General features: G+C 41.1%; 1 protein-coding gene across 5 annotated transcripts in view; it reads right to left on the reverse strand.

Moving 5' to 3' along the window:
- Nucleotides 1-16973, reverse strand: part of TEC (tec protein tyrosine kinase) — an 88544-nt gene that overhangs the window by 22883 nt on the left and 48688 nt on the right. For all 5 annotated transcript variants that reach the window (XM_061584980.1, XM_061584975.1, XM_061584979.1 and 2 more), the window contains exons 3-10: nt 16267-16371; nt 14631-14712; nt 13291-13419; nt 12503-12543; nt 7491-7669; nt 4745-4810; nt 2411-2465; nt 1706-1785 (exon numbers count right to left, since the gene is read on the reverse strand). In XM_061584980.1, coding sequence (XP_061440964.1) covers nt 1706-1785; nt 2411-2465; nt 4745-4810; nt 7491-7669; nt 12503-12543; nt 13291-13419; nt 14631-14712; nt 16267-16371 — 737 coding nt within the window. The remainder of the gene's footprint in view (nt 1-1705; nt 1786-2410; nt 2466-4744; nt 4811-7490; nt 7670-12502; nt 12544-13290; nt 13420-14630; nt 14713-16266; nt 16372-16973) is intronic.

Consider the following 16973-nt stretch of genomic DNA (forward strand, 5'->3'; position numbering starts at 1 on the left):
GACTACTGTAATGCACTCTACATAGGGTTACCTCTGAAGACGGTTCGGAAACTTCAGCTGGTGCAGAATGCTGCGGCCAGAGTCCTTACTGGGACTAAAAAATTTGATCATATAACACCTGTTCTGGCCCAGCTGCACTGGCTACCAATATGTTTCCGGGCCAGATTCAAAGTGTTGGTTCTTACCTATAAAGCTCTTAACGGCATCGGACCGCAATACCTGGCGGAACGCCTCTCCCGCCTATGTACCTACCCGGTCGCTGCGCTCGACGTCGAAGGCCCTTCTCCGTGTCCCAACGCATAAGGAGGCACGGAGAACGACAACTAGAGCTAGGGCCTTCTCGGTGGTGGCCCCCGAACTATGGAACGCTCTCCCTGACGAGATACGCCTGGCGCCTTCTCTGTTATCTTTTCGGCGCCAGGTAAAGACCTACCTCTTTGCCCAGGCATTTTAAAAAATTTAAAATTGAATTTAAATTTGGAAATTTTAATTATGTTTTATTGTGTACTGTATTGTATTTACATCTGCATGTATTTTAATCTGTTTTATTATGCTGTACACCGCCCTGGGAGCTTATTGCTATAGGGCGGTCTAAAAATGTAATAAAATAAATAAATAAATAAATAAATAAATAAATTTCTACATAAAGGATCTGAGATAGGAGGTCTCTGCTAGACAGAATTAACATTATAAGCTAGATGCAATGATCTGAATCAGAATAAAGCAGCCTCATATATTCAGAAGGAAAACAGACCTGTGGTGAGGAATCAAGCCACATTCAATGGAAGAGACCAATGAAAGAGTACTAACAGATAGACAAACACAAGAGAGGCCAGTGAAGGATCTCTTATATACCTGCTGGAACGCCTCTCCCAATATGAACCTGCCCGTACACTACGTTCCACATTGAAGGCCCTCCTCCGAGTTCCGACTCATAGGGAAGCTCGGAGGATGATAACAAGAACTAGGGCCTTGTTAGTGGTGGCCCCCGAACTGTGGAATAGTCTTCCCGATGAGGTGTGCTTGACGCCAACGTTGTTATCTTTTCGGCGCCAAGTTAAAACCTTCCTCTTTTCTCAGGCATTTTAGTCTATTTTAGTCTTTTAAATATGTTTAACTGATTTTAGATTTGTGGATGCCTACATACATGTTCCTTGCACCGAATTATTGGATTTTATTGTGTATATTTATATTCCTCTGTTGTACACCGCCCACAGAGCTATGCTAGTCGGGCAGTATAGAAATTCAATAAGTAAATAAATAAATAAATAAATAAATAAAATATACATCAAAGCTAGAGGTGGAATTACAGCCATGTGGGAAAAAGGAATGTTTGACATCTGAGAAATGAGTGGGCATGGCCTTGACATACTGTAACCAAGAAAAAGGTCAGGTAGTTTGCTGTGAAGCTGTTTGTGTGTGCTCCTGATTGTTGAGAGTCTTAGAGTCTAAGTCTTACATTATTTTATTTTAACAATAATAAAAGGGAAATCCCAGGATGTCACTTGATCAAATTTAGTTTTCCCAATTCCCATTTGGATAAAAGGATGGAAGCACCCATCTCAATCCTGCAGAAAGGTTTTGGCGATTAAAACATACACTACTTCCTTTAAAGATAGATCTTTTAAAAGCTAGAGGTCTGTATACATACAAGCAAGAAATTCAGGTGTGGGGGACTATAATCAGGAGATTATGAGTGACTTACCCTCCAAATTTTGCATAAAGGGATACTGTATATAAACCTGGTTGACTGGAGTCCCTCACCATGAAGCCACCTTCTTTATCCTAAAATTAAACAAAAAAATGAAAGCTTTATAGATCAAACTAAATTTGAAACTTTTACTATTAGAATGAGTCTATTCAAGCATTTGTGAGTTGCTTTAACAGTTTTGAACTTTATTGCACTTAGAAATGTTGCAATGAGTTAAAATTAAAATATTGTATTGAAATAAAATCAAACAATGCTAAATGAAACATATGCTTGCCTCCCTTATGAAAAGTATGGGAGTTTTCCGCTTATCAGCTTCTTTAACAATTAAAAATGTTGTTCCCAGCTTACCGAACCAAAGGTCAAGGATAGAGGAAGTTTGGAAGGAGAACAGAGAAGTGGACCAGAATAGACAGATGCTGAGAAATTAAACAATGATGTATTCTTGATTAGCTATGCATTTCTAATGTTATGTATGTGACGCATCTATAGCCTATAAATATGATGGCTGTCAGCAATTCTGGAGAGCCACTTGAGAGTGGCCCTCCCTTTGCAAAGGTTCAAATAAAGGCAAGCATTTGCAGTACTCTGGTCTCGTCTCTATTCCTTATTGGTGTCTCAAGGAATATAGAGTTCCTATCAGTCTGGCCTCCATTCAGGCCTGGCTTTTTGTAACAGAAACATAATAATACAAATGTTCACCTCATTTCTGAGGAGTTGTTCTGCTTTACTTCTGTTCAGATTTCGACAGTACCATCTAAAGAGAAAAAAATTCAAAAGCTATTACATGTTAGGCTGTTGCTCTTGGATGTTACATCTATAGTATGCCTGTATTTACGCTCTAAAAGCACAACAGGACATAAGTCCAGAAATGCTAATGATCTCTTAACCATGGTTAAGATCTTGGGAATAGATAGTTTCAAGCAAACTTCCCCAAACCATCCTTCTATCTTCAGTGTGTATTCCCTATACATATATAACATAAACACAGAGACATTACCTTTCTACTTTACCGTGTTTTAGGGTTATATATCTGCAGTGATAGCCAAGGTTAGTGCTGACTATGTTCTCTCTTAAACAAGGGAAACTCCAATTAGCCTTCATCTGTTAATAATGGTGCAGTTGTAATATTAATGGTGCAGATGTAACAATGGTGCAGATAACATAACTGAGAAAGGCTGTGCAAGCCTTGGACTGGTACCTGGATTTGCTGGTGGGCTGAATGAGGGCCAATAAACTTACTCTGAATTCTAGCAAGATGAAGGTGTTGTGGTTAGGTGGTTCCCAAGTCTGGATAATCAGTCAATTGCCCGCTTTGGGTGGGGTCGCACTCCCTCTGAAAGAGCAGTTTCTTTGTCACTAGAGGCCTAGGTGACTTCAGTGTCTAGAAGTGTCTTTTACCACCTTCAGCTGGTAAGACAGTTGCAGCTGTTTCTGGACTGGGATAGCCTGTCCACTGTTGTCCATGCACTGGTAACCTCCAGGCTGCATTAATGTAATGTGCTCTATGTGGGTCTGCCCTTGAAGTTGGTCCAGAAGCTGCAGCTGCTGCAAAATGCGGCGGTGTGACTGCTCACTGGGGCAGGACATCATGAACATGTTACCCCGCTGCTGAAAGAATTGCACTGGCTGCCCATTAGCTACTGGACTAAGTTCAAGATGTTGGTTTTGGCGTATAAAGCCCTATGCAGCTTGGGACCAGGATACCTTAAAGAATGTCTTATCCCTTATATACCAAATTGATCAATGCGCTATGCAGGTGAGGGCCTCCTGCAGACACTATCTCATCAGGAGATCTGTTCCACACAACATATGAGAGGTAGAAAAAAGTGGATGTCATTCAATATAACAAGTAGTTGGAGGGAGGTGCCCAGAATGACAAAACAATATGATAAAAAGTCACAATTTTATTCCGTTTTTATAAATAAAAAATGTATAAAAGGCCCAACGCGTTTCGGCTAATCACACATAGCCTTCATCAGGGGATGCTTGTTTAAATTCTTCCTCCAAAGTGATGATGTTATTGATATTATTCAAAAGATTACAAATTGTCAGTCAAAAGATTACAAATTGTCACACAACATATGAATCAGGCCTTTAGTGTTGTGGCACCTACCCTGTAGAATTGCCTCCCCTTAAATATTAAACAGGCGTCGTCTCTGTTGTCTTTTCGGTGCTTGCTGAAAACCTTCTTCTTTCAACAAGGCTTTTAAGTAGAGATTTTATCCAAATCCGCATCTGTGCTGGAATTGTTCTTAAGATGTTTTTAATGTTTTTTTTAAGAGGTTTTGTTTTCAAGATGTTCTTTTAAGATATTTTGTCCTTATGATTTTTTAAAAAGCTGTTTTGTTTTTAAGATGTTTTATAGATATATTTAGTGTTTTGTCATTTGCCACTCTGGGCTTCTTCTGGGAGGAAGGATGGGATAAAAATTTAATAATAAAAAATAAACATTAAAGCATGATTAAGACAGAAAAATGTGGGGGAATATTTGTACTGAAGCGAGGTGAAGGGAGCACTCAAGGCACAAACTGTTCCGGTCCCTTAATCACAGAAAAAAGATTGCCAGCATTTCATCTGTAAGAAGTCACATGGACTTCTGCATTAGCTACATTTCCTTGTTGTGTATCCATATATATAAATATCCCGTTTTCTCAGTGTAATGCGTAGAGCACTTAGCCACTCTACACTGTGAGTAAAGATGGCAGGTGTCAGTACAACAGCTTGTAGGGTTCTAATCTGTGAATGGAAGGATATATCTGTTGATAATATGTGGTCCTCTATTAATAAGGGTGTGAAAAGAACCAGGGAGATGTGTAAAGAATCATTTTGGATTCTCCAGTCTTCTGGAAAAATCCATGAAGTTCCTGAATTGGCCAAGAGTGGTTTTTAAATGTTAGCTTACTCTCAAACAGGCAAAAGAAGAATAATGTAGAGTTGGATGTCACAGCTCACTTGACACAATTATTTTTATGCAGTTGCCAAAATATATAAGAATACTTTGCTACCAAGTATTGAAAGAAATTATTTACTTACTCATATTGGTCTAAACTATTGGACTTCTTTCCTGTTACATAGTTGCTTGGAATATATCCTTTGCTTCTAAAGATGACAAAACAACAACAACAAATGCTTCGAAAACACATATCAGACAAGCGTCAGTAATAAATTTGTATTTACTTATAAATTTCAGAGTCACCTTTGTAGCCCATATAGGGCACTCAAAGCAATGTACAGGATAATCATAAACTAATAAAAATATATAAAATAGCTTGCTTTGTTCTACTATCCTTTTTGTTAAGCAATTCTCATTCTCACTGTATATAAAGGAATGCTGATTTTTATTTGTAGCTTCTATTAAAAAGTATGTTGAACAGCCTCCAATCAAATTCTGGATCTATCTACTTAATCTCCATGTTGGATGTTGTGGCCAGGTTGTTGAGTGGAGCACCTGGATGTAACTATGCTGAAGGAGCTTCACTCGCTGTTGATCAGCTACTGGGCTATGCTGAAGGTCTTGTTGTCAACATATAAAGCCCCAAACTACTTAGGACCAGGTTACCTGAGAGACTGACTGCCCCTGTATAGATGCTTAGATCATCTGAGGAAATTACCTCATATACCACCCCCTACAGAGTATCATAGGGCGGTGACCTGAAAATGGGCATTTCCCACTGTTGCCCCTGTGCTATGGACAGCTATTCCCTGCCATATGTGAAGCAGCAACTATCAGTTGCTTCAGATGTCTTGTAAAGACTATATTTTGGTCCAGGCTTTCCATTACCCATAATATCAGACCCAGTTTTATCAGTTTTAATTCCCTGAACTTTTGTTTTGATATGCTTTTATATTACTGTTTACTGAGTTTATGTTGCATGATATTGTTTATTTTGTAAATTGTATGCCACTTAGATTTTTAAATATTTGGTGGTATATAAATCTTAAATACATAAACAAATAAAGGTTCTGTGCTGTGATATGTTCAACTATGTGTTAAATATCTGTACAGGCAGTTGAGATGAAAAGTGCTCTCAGTTTCAGTTCTCTCAGTTTCTCATTTTTCCAATCTTAAATCACTTCCCCACATTTCTGCAGCAATTTGCTTTTTTTAAAAAAATTAAAATTCCTCATTAAAATTCTCCAGCATTTTAGTGCAAATTTCTCCTACTAAACACATTTTTACAGGGAGTTTTGACTCCTGCACACATTTTTGCAAGCCATTTCTCATCATATAATGCATTTGTGCATGTTATTTTCACTCATCTGTTTATTTTTATGCACATTTTCTCCTAATATATGCCTTTTTGTAAACATTGGTTGGTTGGCGAACTGCATTGCAAAATTCAAATAAGTGCGAATTTCAAAGGATGGCTATGTTTCAGTTCTCATATTGTTTTGGAAAGTGCGGATTTGATAGATTTGGCCTGAAATACAAACTGAATCGAAATTCTCACCCATCCCCAACAGGCACACAGACAAGGTACTGTATTTCAAGTCAGAATTTTCTCATTAATCCAAAGTTCTCAGAGCAACAATTTAGACTTACAATAGATCTGGAAGATATACTAGTACAATGATTTTCTCAAGGATACCCAATAAGCTTCACAGCTGAACAGAGATTTGGGAATCTGATCCAATAATGTAGCCACTACATTACTCTGGCTCTCATGGGCTGCTTGTTATAGATTAGAGGTGGCAGGCACATGGCCTGCAATCAGTGGACCATATATGCCCCTACTACCCCCCCAAGACATTTTTAGTGGGCTCTGAAGATCCCCTGACATTTAGCCCCTTATTTATTTAAAACTGATGTTTTCTTTAAACGGTTTTTTTGGTGAGGTTTTATATCTCCAGCTCTTGTAATTTGCTTAGGTGTGTTTTAAGTGATCATGGCAGACTTTTCCTTAGTAAGAGCAGTTCTGCAGTGCTAGATAAACTTTGTCACAGGCTCTTCCAGAAGCTTCACACCAATGCCTGTTGTTGTTGTTATGTGCCTTCAAGTCGATTACGACTTATGGCGACCCTATGAATCCGTGACCTCCAAAAGCATCTGTCGTGAACCACCCTGTTCAGATCTTGTAAGTTCAGGTCTGTGGCTTCCTTTACGGAATCAATCCATCTCTTGTTTGGCCTTCCTCTTTTTCTACTCCCTTCTGTTTTTCCCAGCATTATTGTCTTTTCTAGTGAAATGCCTGATGAAGAGATACTATCCCTATCAGTCTTGAGAGCAGACAAAGTTAGAGATCATCTCTTTATCAGGCATTGGCATGAAGCGAGGAAGTACTGTAGCAGACCTCCCCCTTCCCCTGTATGTGTGGGTGCCTTGCAAGGAAAGAGAGGATGAAAAGTCCTGTCTGCCTCTTATGATAGAAGTCTTATTTGTGCCAGCACATCAGTAAACATTAATCTAGCACTGAACTCTCTCCCTCACTCTGTGGTGATGGTGGTGGTGGCTGCCTTCAGGAAAGTTCCTTGAATATGTGTGTGCATGCACACGTGCATCCAATTTGCTGAGTGTATGTTTGTATATGTGCGTGTGTGAGCCGGCCGGCCTGCCTGCTTGAATATTTGTGTCCATCTGCCTGCCTGTATGTGTGTGCACTGTGTGTCTTCCGTGAGTGCGTGCACATGCATATGGGTGTGTGCGCAGGCATGCAACCTTTGGAAGGGTGGTGAACCCTCAGTGTGGCTCTTGAGTAAAAAATGGTTAGCCAACCCTCTACCAACTATGAAAATAATTTCTGCCAGTATTAAAAGCTGAAATAATGATAACATTCCTTACCCATATTTATCTCTTGCTTTCCACCAATGAATGTCATTTTTTTCAAGGATGATATATTCTTGACCTCTTTCTAATCTCAAATCATGAGATTCCGTGGGCTGAAAGTCATACATGGCTACTACTATTTCTTCTTCTTCCTCCTCCTCTTCTTCTTGGGGAATAGGGGGCGGGGGTCTTCTCTGAAAATGAAATAAGCTATTAAAGTATTGTTCATTGAAAGGTTCTCATCATGATATTTAATTAAAATTATTATTAGAGACTGCTTAGATTCTGAATGAAGGAGAATAAAATCAGTACAGTAAAATAATACTTTCCACTATGAACACTCAAATGGAAATCGTAAGGACCGTGGATGTAAATGTCAAGAGTGGTCAAGGACTCAGAGCACTTTCTTATGAGACACATGACGTATTCAAGAGCTCTCAGGACTAGTACTTAGGATCAAAGTAGACATAATCCATGATTAGGACCTTCTGCAGTTTTTCTTTTAATAATTAGCAGCAGCCTAAGTCTAAGCAGGGGGCAGCCAGCATGATGCACTGCAGTAGCTGTTGGACTGCAGTTCCCATCATCCCTGGCCATTAGCCATACTGGTTGGGTCTGATGGGATTTGGAATCTAACAACACATAGAGAGAGCACAATGTTGGCTATGCCTGGTCTAGGCTATACCACTTCTGACTGCAAGTAAGGGTTTACATGGTGGAATGCTCCCCCATGGTGGTTGTTTTTTTAAAAAAGATATTCCTACACATCAGGAGAAATGTTGGGCTGGAACTCTTCTCCCCAACATCTATGCTTTCTATTATATATTATTCATTTCTTTGTTTGTTTATTAGATTTATATCCCACCCTTCCTCCCAGTAGGAGCCCATGTGGATGGGATTTTTTGTATGCAACATGAAGTGGTGCAGATTCAGCCATTACACAGAGAACTAGGCCTCAGTTAGCTTCACAGCTGAATAGAAATACAAATGAATGTAAATTTAAGGCTTGAGCCACTATACCACCCTTGCTCTTTGTTATGGATTTGTGCCCCAGTTTCACTCAAGATTCATCATAATTTATGAAACAATTAAAATGCACACAAGCAACACTACACATACACCTGGGTTTCCCCATCTGCTTCTTATTCAGCACAATTAACTGAATAATTGGGGTGTGTGTGTCAGGAATTGCAGGGCAAGGAAATAGTTAATCCTGTCAATACAGCAGGGGGGACTCCAGAAAAACTAATCGGGGAAAGTAAGGAGTGTCAAAGACTATTATAAAGGTAGCAAGGATTTAATTTGTGCTATATAAGACCTTAACATGCTCTGATTGAAATTACTAAAATGATAGTCAAAGCAGTCTGAATGTGAGGCAGTTTCTAAGGGATACAGGTGCAAAGGGGTCTGCCTAGCATTCAGACCCCTTCACACCTGTATTCCTTAGAAACTGGTGTGCCTAGTTGAGGAATTCATTCTTGCCAAATTCCGCTGCAAATTGATCTGAGCTACACCTCCAGGACTAATATGTGCACCAACATCTTGCAATGAAGTTCTCTGCTCAAAAAAAATATTACCAAAAGGTGTATTTTGGGATATAATATGTTTAGAAATGCATGATAAAATACATTTAGAAAACCTTATTTTGTGAGAAAATGTTTGCAGATTAATTTGCAGATTAATGTGGAAACAGGCAAGAAGGGAATTTAGAATGAACACAGGTGAAATTGATACGGACCGGAAATAGACTCATCTGTCCATCCCCAGCCTAGTGCCCTTTTAGTTTGGGATAGACCTTTCAGTTGATGGCTGCTTCTGCTGAAATCAATAGAAATAACTGTATTGATCCAGTATCCACTAGGGTAAGTGTGGAGCTTTTCTTTGGACTCCCATTTGATTTAGATCTGGACCTGTATTTCAAGTTTTTTTTTTTTTAAAAGAACTTTTATTATAAGAAATAATATTCCAAAATAACATATACGGCATAAGCACATCTAAACAGCACAGCCATACATAACAATGCATGATAACATCAAATCTCAAGTGCAGGTGAGAAGGATTTCTATATTATATTTTTGCATTTCTTTGACATTTAGGTCATCTTGGGGGACTAACTTTAAAAGTGACATCTCCCAACTCTGCACTGTTGTCACCAAATTTGAACAAACCTTTTATGAGTCCCATATCTGTGTACACCTGGCAGAGACTTGTGTCTCATCATTTTCCTGGTTGACAAAAGAAATAAAGTCACTCCAGGTTGTTGAAAATAAACCTGTTGACTTTGGGTTTCTTAGTGACTTAAGGTAGCAAGTTACTTTCTCCATTATTCCCAAGTCCCAAAGTTTGGTGTACCAGCTCTATATATTCAATGCTGTGCAATAATCAAATGTGCTGCCACAAGCATAAACCTAATCTTAGATATTTCAGTTTTTATTAGAACAAGTACAATAATATTGATCTGTATGTTAGGGCTCATCCAAACGGAGCGGGATAATCCACGTTTTCCATATCCGGTTTGCAATCTGACAGTCCTCACTTTGCCTGTTTGTTCGCTCTTTCCCGATTAAAAAAACCGCTTTTTTTGTGCCTGCACATGCAGCGAGAGGACCCGTACTTCTTCTCGCTTTTTCCCAGCTCCACCCATAACACTCCCCCCTATCAGCCAATTGGTCCGCAAAATATGACGTATGCTCCTCTCCCTTTTACAACGAAGCACAATATCGCGCATGCACTTGATCGTAAGAGCGCAAAAGTTTGAATTTCCTGTGGGTGTAATGGAGTTCCTTGCCACTCGCCACTCTGGAGCAGGGCCGGCAGGTGTGTGTGTGCTTATATGCCAATAATTCCTGTATTTTTGTGTGCTTGTATTTGCGATATAATGCAAAAACAAATGTATGTGTTTTTGCCTTTATGCATAGTAAACATTCTGGAGATACACAGGGCTGGCAAGTCTCAATCAGCAGAGAGAGCAGAAGGCTGCAGGCAAGAATGAAATCCTGGCCTGGAGCCAGGGGTTCCTAGCCAAAGGATGCTGAATGCACTCTGGAGAGGGGGAAGGGGCGCCTGGGCGACTGGCACCCCTTCCTTCTCCATCGCCTGCTGCCCCTTTTGCTCGGCGCCTTGCCTGGCAGCACCCCCTGCCAGCTGCTGCCAGGCCACCTGAGCTCTCCTCCCCTTTTCGCCACTCTGGCTGGCTTCTCTCTGATCCACCCCAGGGCTTCCAGGGTGCTCTAGCCCACCACTTCGCTCTACGAGCTGCTGGAGCGAAGGGGCGGCAAAAACAATCTCCAGCTCTCCCGAGGAGGGGGCCAACGGCTCCAGGGGCTTAGTGGGGGATGGGGCACCCCTCCGAGAGCCCTCGCCACCCCCATCTCCCCCTCCCCTCCCCCTCCTCCCCAACAGACAGGCTTGCACTGCAACCACCTGCTTCGTTCCTTTGCTCTCTCTCTCTCTGTTCCGGCTGCTCCACGTTAGGCAGCCGTTCCCCCCCTCCGCCAAGCTGCCGATCAGCTGGGCTGACAGCTGAGCCGTCGGAGCGCCCCACAGCTGATTCGGCAGCCCCCTTCCCTCGCCACTTGCTGCCCAGCTCTCCCTCAGGCTGGCGAACATAGCTTCAAGCAGCCTGTGGGAGAGAGGCTCCTGTGAGGAAAGGGGTTGCCTGGGAGGCTCCCTAGGGTCTCCCCCCGTGTGGGGGTGGCCTGGCATCACTGCCCGCTCTCTCCCCAGCTGGCCCTTGCCACCAGCGACCCCTTCCTCCACTCCTTCCAGAGCCTCCTTAGATGGTTGTGGGTGGCCATCTAGCAAACCACTTATATGCCAATAATTCCTGTAGGTTTTTTGGTTGCATTTGCGATATTTCGCAAAACCAACTGTATGCTTTTCTGCCTTTATGCTTACTAACGTTTCTGGAGATACACACAGCTGGCAATTCCACTTATTTCTCCAGAACAGCTCCTCCCCATTCTCTCTCTCTCTCTCTCTCTCTCTCCCTGCTTGCCTCTTGCTCTCCGTGTAGGCGGTGGCGGCAGCATAAGGGAAGAGCCACTGAGAGAGGCTTCCCAGCAGCTTCCCAACCACTTTGGGCAAAACTTGATGCCTTCACCCCCCCTTTCTCCCTTTCCTTCCCATGGCCCTTGCAAAGCGCCAGGCTCTCGCTTATCTCTGCTGTGTGTGCCTGTGCGTGTCTGTCTGTCTCCAAGAGAGGAGGAAAGAGCAAAGCGAGCTCCCTGCACCAACCAGCCACACTTGAGTGAGATCAGCCAGGAAAAGGGGGCCTTTACAAACAACCACAATTGCAGATCTCACCCTGAGCGGCCGCCCAGTTCGCAGGCTGGCTAAAAAGTAATGGCTGTTGTGCTTCTGTGCAAATGTGGTTTTTTGCATCTGCGGAGTAGAAGTTGCCGAGGCTTCCCCAACACCACACCATTGCTCTGATTGGTTCCATTTTCCCGGGCTTTCCCCAGACATTCACGCACATGTGCAAAAGTGGACATATATGACTGGCTGGGGATGAGGGGAAACGCCCAATGACCGCCCATGGAACGCCTCCTGCTCTAAAGTCCGCGGTATTGCATCCGAGCCCCTAATGTTGCAGCAGATGATTCCCGATTTAAAAAAGCAAATCGCATTTTTCGCTGTAATGCCAAAGCGGATTTAACCGCACGAAAATGTGCAAAAGCACGCGATGTCATATGGACGACTGAAAAATAATGAATACACAAAGCGATCATGTCACACATTATACATTCGTCTGGATGAGCCCTTAGTTAAGAGCATAAGAAGAGCCCTGCTGGATCAGACCAAAGGCCCATCAAATCCAACATTCTCTTCTCACAGTGGGCAGCCAGATGCCTATAGGAAGCCCACAAGCAGAACATGAGCACAACCACACTTTCCCACTCATGATCCCCACCAACTGGTATTCAGATATATACCACCTCTGATACTGGTGGTAATGTGGCCATCATAACTAGTAGCCATTGATTCTATCAGATATAATTGTTTAGTGTTCTGAATTCTCTCCTTACCTTATTTTTATCTGGCATTGGTGGAAGCAATGTCTTTATGCCTAAAACAAACAAGAGAAATCAGCAATGTTTAAATTTAGAGTTATCTATTGTAGGCTTATAGATGTAAATGTCAGATATTTGAAAGATCATAATGGTTGCACTGTCCCTAATCATATTATGCTGATGATCTATTAACTATGACTGTGCAAATGGAAATGAGCCACAGGATCTCACACATTCCCCCCTTCTGATGTGCAAACTTTCCACATTGGGCCTAACCATGGTTAATTAAATTAATCTGGCAGCAGCATTCACCACTATTGTGGTTCAAAGCAGGATCTAAGAATGTGTTTGGTGTCACTTGTGTTGCATGGTAACCACGCTATCAAAAGAATCATGCATGGGCCGAAGCATTTGAACAGAAACAGAACAGAATTTGAACAGAAACAGGAGGTGGCAACAACCACACTGGCAAAGTACATAAATGAAAATAAGTCTGAATAGAGTAAGACAGGAATTGCCAGAAGGTAGTTTGGGATCTACAGATAGATTTGTAAGCTTGGTTGCAATACTAATCACAAATTCTCAGGTGGAACATATGCTCAGAGGCACTGATCCTTAATTCTTAGTGTATGTCTGCCTGCTTGAGCCACTATTTTGCACCTAACTCCAGTTTAAGGTTCGAGGGGGGGAGGAGAGGGAGAGAGAGATTGAGATTGAGAGAGAGAGAGAGAGAGAGAGAGAGAGAGCAGATTGCGCAAGTTTGAAGTCTGGCCATCCCTGGTGTAATAAACACAAGCACTTACCATTTTCAAAGAGGTTATATTTTTCACAGCCAGGTGCTAATTTTTCTGTTTGCCTGCAACACTGATAGATTCCATCTGTCCAGAATTTAGGGTGGTACTTAACCATTATATTATTATTGTTCTTTATTTCTACAAAAAAGCAAAATGGCAACATTTCAAAGTATTATTAATAATTTAATATTATAACTTCAACAGTGTTAATATTTTCCGCTAAGGGAACCATACTTATTAATAGTTGTTTTGACACATTTCCACGGTTCAGAGATTAATTACACTTGAACATGAATAACACCATGCAAATATAAAACTATGCAGACTGACATTATTCAATAATTATTAAAAGTCAAACCTTCTATCAAATCATTAACAGCCAATTCATCTATGGCAAAATACAATCTTAGACTTTACTCTGAACACTTATTTTGGGATGGGGGAGATTTTTTTTCTTTTTGCTTTGCTGCTCATACAATCCAAAACAAAGTAGAGAAAATGAGGATGTTAACATTAACAGACCTTACATACACTCCAACTCACCCTCTACTCAAAATTTACATCAATTTGATATCAATTTAACCAGCATGGTTTCTTCCAAAGAATTCTGGGAATTGCAGTTTAGAAAAGGGCTGAGAGTTCTCTATTAGAGTTTCCTCCTTCCTCAGAGGAAGGGTAGAACTAGATGTTATCCAGCAGCACAGCATTGGAGCCCTTTCTTTACCCCATAATATGCACACAAGGACTGGGAGGACAATTGCGAGGGAAAAATCAATGGGTAGAGGGGCTTAATCACTTGTCCACTGTTTCTTCCCTGCAAATTCCCCTCTCCTCAGCTTTAAAAAAAGTTCACTTGGTCAATCTTCAAGACGAGAAGAAGCCTGCCTGCAGGGACAATGAGGACTTGGAAGGGGACATTGCAGCTACAAGAATGTCTAAGCAGATTATTCTCCCCTGCACGGGCTATGCTCCAGTTCCACATTACCATTAACCAGCAGAGAAGTGTTAAGGAAAGACACACTTGCTGGTTTAACATCTAGATCTATTCCTCAAGGTTCCCTGAGAAGAGGAAAATAAGCTTCTAAAAAAATGATTTCTTATGAAGTCTTAACTTCTGTGACTACTTGTGATCCTTTCCTCACACTTTCACCCACTTAAATAGTTTTCAAATGACAAACACCTTCCCCTCCCCCAAAAATATAGCACTAGAAATATGCAAGTTAAGGTTTTCTGCTTTAAAAAATGCGGTCTGAGGGCCTTTTAGTATATACATGTGGTAAAGGTCTGTTAGGTTTTAGATCAGGCTCCCTTCCCTCTCGCCACTAAATGTTATAAATAGCTGCAGTTACCTTCTTTCAGATTCCTTACCCACTGATCTCTACTACGTGCAGTGGGTGCAAAAATATAAAGTGTGCTATTGTCATACACGACCTGGAAAGGAGAAATAAAAGAAAAGTTACTAGAGTAGTGATAACATTGGCTGTGCAGGAAGTATACATTTAATATCTTCTGAATAAGTGCCAAATCAGTGCTTGGAATCAGTAATGGCCTGGATAAGGATCAATAAACTGAAGCTCAATTCTGTCAAGACAAAGGTACTCTTTGTGATCAACTCATTCATCTGCCTGGATAGGTGGTGTTCGTCCAAGTGGTGGCCAACTTTTTTCCTAAACTAAAAAGCCTAAAATGTTGTAACATTTCCTCATATGGGAGTCACTCCTTGCCCTTTTCTAAACCTTTTCCAGCTGTACAGTATTATTTTTGAGGCAAGGTGATTAGAACTGTCCACCGTGTTCTAAGTGTGGTTGCACTACAGATTTGCATAATACCATTAGGATATTAAAGGCAAATTCATTCAGGATAAGGCTATCAGTGGCAACAAGTCATGTTGTAAAGCTTCGGCTCTGAATGCTAGTTGCTGGGGAATATAAGTAAGAGAAGTCTATTGTGCTTGTGGGTTTCCCATAGGCATATGGTTGGCCACTGTGAGAATAGGATGCTGGACTTAATGGGGCTCTGGTATGATCTAGCAGGGCTCTTCTTAGATTCTTCTTAAATTCTTCTTCTTAACCATCTAATTTGTCTAGAAAGGTCATTGCCTAGTTCATACTGAGAAGTTATATTAAAATGTCCCCAGGTGAGACATAAGTGAGAGCTGCACATAGAACTCAAAGGAGAAATTCAAGATGTTACAGAAGCTGGGATTGAGATCAGTGTGTCCACTCACCTTCCAAAAAACATAGCAAAACCTTAATGAAGAAAGAACACCTCCTCCCCCACAAAGGCAGCCAATGAGGACTGAACATTGCTCAGTGGGTACAGAATATTGATTAACTATTGGAAACCTGGGAGTGGTGGTAGAATGGAGGGGAACCCTGTAACATTACTATCTACAGCCCTCAACCAAATATGGAATTAAAAAAATAGAGCTGCAATTAGAAGGAACATTCCTAAAAGGCCCAGTGCATGGTAACATTTGGGTGAACATTTGAGACTCTGTGCAGTTTAAGTCTGCACTAATTCGCAACAAATAATAAAGGAAAAAATTGCAAGTGAAAAAAGACACTTTTCAAATGGGATAAGGGTGAGCATAAGAATGCAATCAGCTCTGCCTACAGGCCACAGTCACAACATCTGCATTACAGATTTTCCAAACAAAACCATGTTTGTAATACGGTAACGTGAAGCACATACATATATTCTTTCTCAAAGTGGTCCAATTTGAATTATGTCAAGGGGCCACACTGTACCTGGATGGTTTGCTGGGTATTTTAATATTTACATGTTTGTTGAAATCTATGGACCATATAGCTCTTTCCCTAACCTGGTGTGCTCCAGATGTTTTGGTCTACAGTTCTCATCCATCCCAACCACCATGGGCCATAGTCAGGGTAGTCCAAACATCTGGACTAGGTGGAAGAAGGGTGCATTATAGTTATGATTTGTGTATGGGGTTGACTGTGTTCTTAAACCACATTAACTTACTTGAAATGGATATTTATTTTGACAGGGAATAATAAAACCATCATTCTTCACAATTTCCACACACTTGATTTTGGAAATGTCAACTGATCCTTTTCGGTACTTTTTCTGCAACATGTTAAACAAACATATAATGAGATCACATTTTTAAAATGCATGGAATTACAGTACAAACTTCAGAGATATTACAAAATGTGGTTGTACAGACTATGCCAGAAGGGGACACATTTTTTCTTCAAGTGAAATGTAACGCATTGCTGAATGGCTTTGACAATCCTGAAGGTGGAGCACAAATGCTTCAGAATTACTGGTAGTTGCCAACCATAGCAGAAGCAAGCAGAGGAAAAACCAGATGGTGGAGGACACAGGGGAAAAAATATAGAGATTAATTTCTCACTCAGACTGTTGTCATTTTCTTTGTGCAATTTTCATTTCTGGAAGTGTTCTTGCAATATACTGATTCATCTCTGCAGAGAGATACAGGTATGCCAAGATCTCTGCAAACCCATGTGTGACTCACAACTAGCCATGTGTCAAACATTCCTGAGTAAACATTTTAACCCACACAATGATTTGCTGAATTCTAGGGCTGCTTCCAGACTGTTGCTATTGTGCAAATGGGATTCAATCGCATGCCAGCAAATTCAGGTTGCTGAATTAAAATGGATTTGACACATTTGCCCAACAACCCTCCCCCCTCACTGGACTTT

The sequence above is a fragment of the Rhineura floridana genome, chromosome 9 (genome assembly GCF_030035675.1).
Source record: "Rhineura floridana isolate rRhiFlo1 chromosome 9, rRhiFlo1.hap2, whole genome shotgun sequence".
Lineage (NCBI taxonomy): Eukaryota > Metazoa > Chordata > Lepidosauria > Squamata > Rhineuridae > Rhineura > Rhineura floridana.